Here is an 11,619-nt window from a genome sequence, read left to right on the forward strand (position 1 = left end):
TGTTTTCGTTCAGTTCCATCTCTCATAATGTCATTGTTTCCGTAGAGTTTATTGTATATAAAATTTATTTTTGTTTACTCTTGATACCATATACATCAAGTATAAAATTTCTAACTGAACAGATTACTATGCGTTACAATGGCCAAAGGAGTTGCACACAAGTTTACGCAATGATAAAATTTCTTATGTACATGTGTTTACACTTCCCCTTCTTGCTCTCATCCGTGCTCACCACAAAACTAGGCATTACCACATTCATATAAAAACACATTCTATCAAATCCTAAAACATCTCTAATATTGTTAAATTACTCGAAGAATTCGTCTCAACAACGAAGTCTACAACTACAATAATAGGTCTAGTGATGTTATCTCAAATAAGATGGATTTTTCGATATACGTGCGTCGCTTCGCGAATTTAGTAGGGATTTACGTATCCCACCGGCCTCACTTTCATGAGGGTTCGCCTCAGTGAATAGTAATAGTCCTTCCAGGCTCGCCAATTAATGCCGTCGGCAAAGGTCTTGTGCGGTCCGAGAAGAAAGACGCCGTTTAGGTTCGAGTCGTGGCAGTTCTCGTACCACCAGGCGCCATGACACGTCACGGCGCAGTTACCCGAGTACAGATCGTTATCCTTGTCTTTCGTAGTCCACGCCATGTTTCGATGTCTTGACAAGGAGTCACCTAACAACACACACACACACACACACACATATTTATATTATATTATATATATATATATATATATATATATATATATATATATATACGATATGGGTTGGGTGGATGGGATGGATGGATGCGGATGGATGGATGGATGGATGGATGGATGGATGGATGGATGGATGGATGGATGGATGGATGGATGGATGGATGGATGGATGGATGGATGGATGGATGGATGGATGGATGGATGGATGGATGAATGGACAGATGAACGGAGGACGGACGCATGGACGCATGGACGGACGGACGGACGCACAGACGGACGGACGGATGGATGGATGAATGCATCCATTCATATATTCAGCTGCGGTAACGCTTGCCAATTTTACAACTCTCGGTGACACTTCTCTGAACAAACTAATAGTAATTATTCGGCGGAGAAACTATCATCAGCGTTGTCACGTATGTCTCAACTTTTAAAGGTCATCACAAAGACGTTCATAAAATTATAAGATCGGGAGTATTAATGGGCAATATTATTAATGCGTGTTAATAAAATGTGCGTGCGAGCTATACCTGCAGTTCCAAAATAGGCGCCTAAGCTTAGCCGGTAGAGGGCGTCCTCGGAGGCGACGGCAAACTGGTCGTAGCCCGCGTAGCGTGAGTTACCATCAGCGTCTTCCATGTCTATACGCAGTTCCATCCGCTTAGACTGCGTTAGTTGGCTAATCTTATCATTACCTGCAAGGCGTTAACTAGACTTTTATTTGATGATTAAAAGTGGTGAACATTGTTGTGTTCGTTTGGGAACGTAAATGATTGAAGGAGAAGTCTCGGTATCTCGTAAAACGTATCGGTCTAGTAAAAGCTTTGCGGTAGTAGAAAATAGTAGATTTTACAACAGAAACGGCATTCCTAGAACTACTAACTACTAGTAAATAACACCATGAATATATATATACCAACACAAAAACACGTATGTTTATCATTCTATGCTAATACCTTCTTAACTAATAACCTCTTTTTGTCGTTTTTCTTTTGCTCTGTACAGGAGTAGTTTCGTATAATATATATTTACATATACACCGCAATATTTCCAGCTATAAGAAACCACATTATATATTAAATATTAATTTTATTGATAGGCCTATAGCGAGAGACAGCATCATCCTATTCGCGATAAATATATTATTGTTAGTTTCTCTATCGCATTCATGTATCACTATAATAAATAAATTAATTAATTAAGAACACACAAATGATCAAATAAGTACATTTTCATTAATAATAAAATAAACACCATATGGGCCAGAAATATTCACCTAACCAAAATTCGCCATTCAAACGCCCAAATCCGTTTTTGTATGCATCCCAGCCTCTAAAGAAGTCCACGGAACCATCCATGCGTACCTGCACGAAAAAGACACACGTTGAGCGCTTGCATACACGGGTTCATTGTATAGCTTGGGAGGACCTAGTACACCATCCAGTGTAGACATGTGACGTTTCACAGCTAACAGCCAAAAACTCGAAGCCCAACCCGGATACGAACTAATATTGTATAATGGATATACACTGTATAGGAATTATCGGAGATTACCTACCAAAAATTACTTCTACACTCTCTCTCTCTCTCTCGCGCTCTCTCTCTCTCTGTCTCTCTCTCTCTCTCTCTCTCTCTCTCTCTCTCTCTCTCTATATATATATATATATATATATATATATATATATAATTATTATATATATTTATATATTTATTTATTTATTTATTTTATTTATTTTTTTATATACACATAATAATATCATATAATATAATTACGCCAATATAATATAACTACTCCACGCGTGCTAAATTTTCATATACTATGTTAGGTTAGGCGTTTTTGGTATTAGGTTAAGTTGGGTATTTTTGGCATAACTAATTAGGCGGCTTTCATACCTGGAAGACCGTCCAGCCGCCACCATCTGTGTCCAAGTCACAGTACACCTGAAACGGCGTGTCGCTAAGCATCGGCTTGATTTTGTAGATGCCCGAGCGAGGGTGCTTATGGAAGCGCCCAACGTCAAAGCAGTCCTGCGGATAGCCTGCGTGGGATCAAGACACAGTGACGTCATGATCACGAATAGAGCAAAAGCAAATATAGTATAGTATGTTCGAAGGTGCTAGCCGCTTTATGGTACGAAATAAATACATCCCCTATATATGTAACGGGTGTTTTCTGGTCTGGTTACATAAATCGTGGCAGCGGTGGGATAGTGTGGTTACAAGTGGCTAGCTGGACTGAGAAATTATGGCAGAAGTTGAGGCCTTGCGTCAGGAGCTACAGCAGCTACACGCGCAGGGGCGGATCCAGAGGGGGTGTCGAGGGGGTCCGGACCCCCCTTTTTACCACAAAAAAGGGGGAAAAAGCATGCACACACACGCACGCACGCACGCTCGATATCACTAGGCGCTGTTGCTGATATGCAGCGTCGTGATGCTGTAGTTGGAAAAGTTTTCGAGTACTGGTCCTTGGGCAAGAAGCCGAGTCTACATGTGAGGAAACTGGGAGCTCCTCAGGTTCAACTGTTGTTGCGGCAATGGCCGAGACTAGGTAGGTCTGATGGCGTCCTTTACAGAAAAGTGCACGACCCTCTACTCGGAGAGATGCGACAGATAGTTCTACCACGTAATCTCCAGTCAGATGCCCGCCGCTGTATGCATGATCAGCATGGACACCAGCATAGAAAGGACTGATGCAATGCTTAGAGCACGGTACTATTGGCCAGGGATGATGACTGATATTAAAGACTGGGCAGACAACTGTGAACGTTGTGTTCTGGCGAGACATCGGAAAACCAGAACTCCTCTCGGTTCCATCATGGCATCTCGTCCACTGGAAGTCATATGTATGGACTACACTGTGATCGAGACATCAACTGACGGGAAGGAAAACGTACTTGTGCTCACAGATGTATTTACCAAATTGGTAGTTGCAGTACCCACTAAGGACCAGAAAGCTACTACTGTAGCTCGTGTGTTAGTAAAAAAGTGGTTTCATAAGTACGGTCCATCCTTGAGAATTTACTCTGACCAAGGACGAGACCTTGAGGCAAATGTTGTGTGCGAACTGTGTCAGTTATATGGAGTGCAGAGGTCTCATACGACAAGATATCACCCAATGGAGAACGAACAATGCGAGTGATTTAATCACACTATGCATGATCTGTTACGTACATTACCCCTTCACAAAAAGTGTCGATGGACTGACTATCTCAGTGAACTTGTGTTTGCATACAACACTACACCACATGGATCGACGGGATATGCACCATTTTACCAGTTATTCGGGAGAGATGCGTGCACTGTGGCGGATCTCCAGCTTACGCCAACTCTGTCAGATACGGACGAAGGGGCTGTTAAATGTCTAACTGACTGGGTGCAGGTGCACCAACGTAAGCTACGTGATGTGTATAATCATGTGACTGAGAAACTACACCAATCAGCTGAGGCCTGGAAACGTATATACAACAGAACAGCCAAGGAGGCCAAAATAGCCCTTGGAACTCGCGTGTATCTTCAGCAATTCCTAAAAGGACGTACCAAAATCCAGGACTGTTATAGTGAGAAAGTGTACAGGGTCATTGGGCGACGCGGTGATAGCGATGTGTATGAAATAGAACCATTAGACGGGTTTGGACCTACCAAGTGGGTCAACCGTTGTCAGCTTAGGCCATGTCCTGTCTGCCCTGATCGGGAACAACCTGTCGGTCTACCGAGATGGCCTGAATTTCCTCCAGGTGAATCAGCTTGTGATGTTGACGAGGATCAATCAGATGACTTAATTGGATTTTGGCATGTGGAGAAGGAACCAATCCCCACTCGTCAACCCAGAGGACAACACCCAGATCATGTCCAGGATGTTAGGAGCGAGGAAGGACTTTCACCTGTAGGAATTAGGCGAACAAGTTGCCAAAATGCAGGTTTACACCGGAATTTGTATGGACTGCCTATGTCGGCTATCCATGAGTCGATGGAGACTACAGTTTAATATGGACCTCATGTGTTATCGTTTAGATGACGGCGATCACCTCAGTGCTATTTTATACAGGAGATGAAATTACTATATCTCTTGGGAAAACCGAACAGTTATGTAGACATTATTCTGCACATTCATTCTTAGCATATTTTATGTCCACCTCTTGTTGAGCGTAGCCGTTCATTGTTTAGCGCTAGTTTTTCTGATAAAGATTTACTTATATATATGTAAATTCGTTATAAAAACCTAGAAATGGGCAAAGAGGGGTCCGCAGGCGTCCGGGGGACCGGATCAGATTAATTTTTGCATTCCAGACATCAAAATTACTGCTTAGATGCTCTCAGAATGCACCAATTTAAAGAGAAAATCTTGGGGGAGGTCCCCCCAAACCTCCCCTATGTGGCCTTCGGCAGCTTTTTAAAACACCAGAAAAAGTAAGCAGAAAAAAGTGCCCTTTATTTCTTCATGGACACCCCCTTTTCAAAAATCCTGGATCCGCCCCTGACTACGTGCTAGACTGGATGAGGCTGATCCCCCCACAGCAGCCTCCAGCGCCAGCGGTGAGAGTGGTGTATGCCCATCGCAAGCTACCTAGTACCTTCCAGGGTGATTCGTTACAACTTGATGACTGGATAGTTGAGGCACGGGGAGCTATCTGTAGTCAAGGACTTCAAGGTCCGGCAGCGACAGATTTCCTGCGTATGCATCTTGAGGGTTCAGCTAAGGCTGAAGTGAGATATGCTGACGTGGAAGATCCTGGGGAACTTTTTGAGTTATTAGAGGCGGCCTTTGGTAAACAGAAGAGTGCATCACAGATACTTGATCTGTTCTTTAATCGTAAACAAGAACCCAAAGAGAATCTCCGTGACTTCTCTCATGCCCTGATAGTTCTGGCCGAGAGAGCTGTTAAGAGAGACCCAGACTGTTTACCAAACAAAGACCAGATGATAAGGAACAGGTTTGCTGAGAAGGTCAGAGACAAAGCTCCCAGGAGAGATCTATGAAAGGAAATTAAGAGGGTTCCTGATATATCGTTCAATGACTTACGCGCTGAAGCTTTGTCTTGGGCGGAGGATGAGGACACTATTAACACGGCATCGACTCGTGCGGTAGAAGCTGAAGTCACCCATCAGTCTGTACACCGGGAAAGCTCTATGTCTAAGGAGTTAAATGTGTTACGAGAAGAACAGACTAACCTGAAGTCACTCATCGAGCACAACCAACAGCAGCAGACGGCTTTACTACAGCAAAACCAGAAACTCCTTAAAGCCATACAGAAGCCACAGGACTATAATAGTAACAACAATAGTCATCGATCAGGACAGGGTAACCGACGGGTAAAATGTTATTATTGCCATTTGTATGGACAAACGTGACTTGTGCCAAACGGAAGGCTGATCTAGAGCGTAACGGTGGAGCAGCTAGTGTGAATTCGTTCATTCCTACGAGTGTTGATGACCATCAAGCTGGTTGTCAGGACAGCCAGGAGGAAAAAGCTGACATCATTTCACAGACTATTGGTGACAGACCAGTAGTATTGGCTAAGATTGGTGGCAACAATCTGTTAAATGCTTTATAGATAGTGGATAACAAGTGTCTACCGTATCTGAAAAGTTCTACAGGGATCACTTCAGGCCACATGTGCTAGAGACACGTAGCTGGTTAGCTCTGAAAGCGGCTAACGGACTAGAAATTCCTTATCTCGGGCTTCTTGTGTTACCAGTTGAAGTATCCGGTGTTACCCTTCCTTGTGTTGGTATACTCGTCATGAAGGACACTGCTGAGGTGTGGGAAAAGCGAGAAGCGGTTCCTGGACTGTTAGGTACTAATGTCTTAGCCCATGTCTTTCAGTTTCAAGGACTGACTGCACTTACCCCAACTGCGGAGACGGCCTGTGAGGCACTGACTACTACGGGGGAGTTTGTTAGAATAGCAGAGCTCTCGGAGATAGTGGTCCCTTCGCATAGTATATGTGATCTGAGAGTGAGTGTGTGTACCCAGTGTAGATGGCACTGTATTCCTAGAACCATTTATGAAGCCAGTGAATAGTGGACTGCAGTTACCACCTGCTCTGGTCCAGTGGGTAAAGGCCCAAAGCGTGTTGAGGCTGTGAACTTTTCGAACGTTGACTATTTCTCGTGCTGGAACGGCATATGTAGCTGGGCAGGTTCACAAGGACATTGGGGTGGAAATCTGTGAACAGGCTGACGGACTTGTGATCCAGGTTGGTGATGATCCAGGAGATGACAAGCCAAAAGGTTGCCTTCCGCCTGTGGACCTGTCTCACTTTGATGGTACTAAACAGAAGAGACACGACATCGAAGACCTGCTACGTCGCTATGCTGATGTCTTCCTCAAAGATGGGGAGCCCCTTCCTGCTACACCGAGTATTCAACACCAAATCAAGACTACTAACGAAATACCTATCCAGCAGCATTATAGACGGTTTCTACCCCAGCTCATAAACAGCATCCGAGAACATCTTAAAGATTTATTGAACAAAGGTGTGATCCGAGAAAGTTCGTCCAATTATGCCTCGCTTGTGGTGATCGTTCGGAAGAAGTCCGGTGACATACGACTATCGCAAATTGAACCAGAAAGTACGCCGTGATGTTTTTCCCCTCCCTAGGATCACGGAATCGTTAGAAGCCTTGGCTGGTGCCCGATACTTTAGTACGATGGACCTGGCATCTGCTTATCATCAGATGAATGGGGCAGAAGAAGATCAGTATCGTACAGCCTTCTGTACACTCATGGGGCACTTCGAGAACGTCCAAATGCCAATGGGACTCGCCAACTCACCCAGTACCTGGCAGCGGCTGATGTCTCAGGTGTTCCGCGACGATATCTTCAGTATCCTGCTTGTGTATCTGGATGATATTATCCTGTTCAGTGGCACGGTTGCAGAACACATAGTTCGTCTTGAGACGGCTTTCGCCAAACTGCGAGCACACGGACTCAAACTGAAAGCTGAAAAGTGTTTCCTGTTCTGTAAGGAGGTCCAATTCCTTGGGCATGTTGTGAGTGCTGATGGAGTCTCCACAGATCCTGGAAATATGATAGCAGTGGCAGACTGGCCAGTACCCACCACCTTGAAAGAGCTACGTCGATTCTTAGGCTTCACTTCCTATTATAGGAGATTTATTCATGGCTATGCCCAGATGGCGACAGTACTTCATCGACTAGTGAGTCAAGCCATGGAGACACAGAAAGGAAAAAGGTCTAAGTCTGTGGGTCTTACTGGAATGTGGAGTCGGGATCACCAGAATGCTTTCAACCTATTGAAGACTGCCCTTACCAGTGCCGACTTACTAGGTTATCCAGATTTTAGCATCCCTTTTATACTCGAGACTGATGCGTCCCTACAGGGAGTAGGAGCGGTGCTTAGCCAGCGTCAAAATGACCGTCATTGTGTAATTGCCTATGCTAGCCGCGGGTTAAGGAAGGCTGAGCGTAACCCGGAACAATATAGCTCCAAACGTCTATAATTAATAGCACTTAAGTTGGGCGGTATGTGATAAGTTTAGAGAATATCTACAATATTGAACTTTCCTAACAGATAACAACCTACTTACCTACCTGATGTCAAAGAACACGCTACCTGCTATAGAGCAGAGATGAGCCGCTGCCTTGGCAGCATTTGACTTCTCCATCCGATACAGACCAGGGAGAAAGAATGCTAATGCTGATGCTCTGTCCCGGCAAGAAACCCGACCCTGGAATGCCAATGAAGTACGTGCTGTACTCACAGAAACCAGCGAGATGACAACTGTTCCTGTCAAAGTACAGACGGCTCTGGTAGAACAGATGCAGAGTTATCGTGTCCCGGATGTGTGTGAGGTGAAAGTAGCTACTCCGTTACCCTCGATATCACTAGACGCTGTTGCTGATATGCAGCATCGTAATGCTGTAGTTGGAAAAGTTTTCGAGTACTGGTCCCAAGGCAAGAAGCCGAGTCTACATGTGAGGAAACTGGCAGCTCCTCAGGTTCAACTGTTGTTGCGGCAATGGCCGAGACTAGGTAGGTCTGATGGTGTCCTTTACAGGAAAGTGCACGACCCTCTACTCGGAGAGATATGACAGATAGTCCTACCACGTAATCTCCAGTCAGATGCCCTCCGCTGCATGCATGATCAGCATGGACACCAGCATAGAAAGGACTGATGCAATGCTTAGAGCACGGTACTATTGGCCGAGGATGATGACTGATATTAAGGACTGGGTAGACAACTGTGAACGTTGTGTTCTGGCGAAACATCGGAAAACCAGGACTCCTCTCGGTTCCATCATGGCATCTCGTCCACTGGAAGTCATATGTATGGACTACACTGTGATCGAGACATCAACTGACGGGAAGGAAAACGTACTTGTGCTCACAGATGTATTTACCAAATTGGTAGTTGCAGTACCCACTAAGAACCAGAAAGCTACTACTGTAGCTCGTGTTTTAGTAAAAGAGTGGTTTCATAAGTACGGTCCACCCTTGAGAATTCACTCTGACCAAGGACGAGACTTTGAGGCAAATGTTGTGTGCGAACTGTGTCAGTTATATGGAGTGCAGAGGTCTCATACGACAAGATATCACCCAATGGAGAACGAACAATGCGAGTGATTTAATCACACTATGCATGATCTGTTACGTACGTTACCCCTTCACAAAAAGTGTCGATGGACTGACTATCTCAGTGAACTTGTGTTTGCATACAACACTACACCACATGGATCGACGGGATATGCACCATTTTACCAGTTATTCGGGAGAGATGCGTGCACTGTGGCGGATCTCCAGCTTACGCCAACTCTGTCAGATACGGACGAAGGGGCTGTTAAAAGTCAAACTGACTGGGTGCAGGTGCACCAACGTAAACTACGTGATGTGTATGATCATGTGACTGAGAAACTACACCAATCAGCTGAGGCCTGGAAACGTATATACGACAGAAGACAGCCTAGGAGGCACATCTAGCCCTTGGAGCTTGCGTGTATCTTCAGAAATTCCTAAAAGGACGTACCAAAATCCAGGACTGTTATAGTGAGAAAGTGTACAGGGTCATTGGGCGACGCGGTGACAGCGATGTGTATGAAATAGAACCATCAGACGGGTTTGGACCTACCAAGTGGGTCAACCGTTGTCAGCTTAGGCCATGTCCTGTCTGCCCTGATCGGGAACAACCTATCGGTCTACCGAGATGGCCTGAATTTCCTCCAGACGAATCAGCTTGGGATGTTGACGAGGATCAATCAGATGACTTAATTGGATATTGGCATGTGGAGAAAGAACCAATCCCCACTCGTCAACCCAGAGGACAACACCCAGATTATGTCCAGGATGTTAGGAGCGAGGAAGGACTTTTACCTGTAGGAATTAGGCGAACAAGTTGCCAAAATGCAGGTTTACACCGGAATTTGTATGGACTGCTTATGTCGGCTATCCATGAGTCGATGGAGACTACAGTTTAATCTGGACCTCATGTGTTATCGTTTAGATGACGGCGATCACCTCAGTGCTATTTTATACAGGAGATGAAATTACTATATCTCTTGGGAAAACCGAACAGTTATGTAGACATTATTCTGGACATTCATTCTTAGCATATTTTATGTCCACCTCTTGTTGAGCGTAGCCGTTCATGTTATGTAATCGATCATTTGCGTTTGTTAGGGCATACGTTAGTATGTTGTGTTTAACTTGTAAGGGTTAAGACCACCTGTAGGCCTACCTTAGCGTTAGTTGATGTTCGAAGTTGGTTATAGGTTATCGTTGATATAAAGGAAGGGTGGATGCGGCAGTACTGTGCCAAAATTCATGATTGTGATTAGTTACATCTTATCGGTATAGATGACAGCACCTCTCAGTGTTCTAGTTGTGTTCTGAAAAACGAGGCAGCGTGGTTGTGGGAATGACGCCAGCTTTTTAATTCTTGTCCGAAGGTGCTAGCCGCTTTATGGTACGAAATAAATACATTCCCTATATATGTAACTGGTGTTCTCTGGTCTGGTTACAATAGTATAGTATAGTATAGTATAAATCGCGTCTGTCGTGGAGTAACGCGGATTACGTAGTCATGGGAACGCAGTTTGATTAACGATTAACGGTTTGTTGTCCATTCCATAACACTGGTCATTTAGTAACAGTTCCATACTTGCATTTGCATTTCATTGCACATAGAAATACATTATGATACGCGCGCGCGCGCACACGCACACGCACACGCACACGCACACGCGCACGCACGCGCGTACGCACGCGCGTTTCCACGCAAGGGTGCATGCACACATGCATGTACACACACGCGTACACACGCAAAGGCGCACGCACGCAGGTACACACACACATATGCACACACACGCGCGCGCACGCACACATTGAATTGTCATTTATAATAGGTGGTAGTAATGTAATCTACCAGTCACGTTCGGCTGCAGGCACATTTGCACTCCCAGGCCGTGGATAAGGTTGTCTGACAACTCCGCTATCAGGCTCTGCTTGCTAATCGACTTCACCTACAAACAGGTAAAAGGCACGTCAAGTTAATTACTTTTATGGAAGTGTGTTTCTCTGCCTGCCTGCGTGTGGGCGCGCGTGCCCGCGGCGTGCATCCGTGGGTAATACCCCCGTCACACTGGACGGCGACCATCCGCGACCGTACGGCGACCAGAAAATGTACAAGGTCGCCGGCAAACGCGAACACAACGCGAGAAAAAGTCCCAACAAATTACAAACTTGAAAAAAAACCGCGCTCTTACCGCGACCTGTGCGATCATACCGCGTTCTCACGGCGCGCCCGCCACGACCTCTCCGCGCTTATGGCGTTTCTATTGAGATCTATGGGCTTGGCAACGGCGGTCACCGGCGTTCCCGCGGCGCTGCACGCTCATGGGGTTCTTACCACGCGTCTTCTACGTGCATCGCGACCTCACGGCGTTTCTACCAC

General features: G+C 45.3%; 1 protein-coding gene across 1 annotated transcript in view; it reads right to left on the reverse strand.

Moving 5' to 3' along the window:
* LOC106812982 (ficolin-2-like) overlaps nucleotides 1–11,619 on the reverse strand; it is a 13,358-nt gene continuing 1,739 nt past the window's right edge. The window contains exons 2-6 of the mRNA XM_014817018.1: nucleotides 11,092–11,188; nucleotides 2,605–2,750; nucleotides 1,988–2,075; nucleotides 1,242–1,406; nucleotides 1–683 (exon numbers count right to left, since the gene is read on the reverse strand). Of these exons, the coding sequence (XP_014672504.1) occupies nucleotides 418–683; nucleotides 1,242–1,406; nucleotides 1,988–2,075; nucleotides 2,605–2,750; nucleotides 11,092–11,188 (762 nt within the window). The 3' untranslated portion in view covers nucleotides 1–417. The remainder of the gene's footprint in view (nucleotides 684–1,241; nucleotides 1,407–1,987; nucleotides 2,076–2,604; nucleotides 2,751–11,091; nucleotides 11,189–11,619) is intronic.

The sequence above is a fragment of the Priapulus caudatus genome, unplaced genomic scaffold, assembly GCF_000485595.1.
Source record: "Priapulus caudatus unplaced genomic scaffold, Priapulus_caudatus-5.0.1 Scaffold709, whole genome shotgun sequence".
NCBI classification, from domain to species: domain Eukaryota; kingdom Metazoa; phylum Priapulida; class Priapulimorpha; order Priapulimorphida; family Priapulidae; genus Priapulus; species Priapulus caudatus.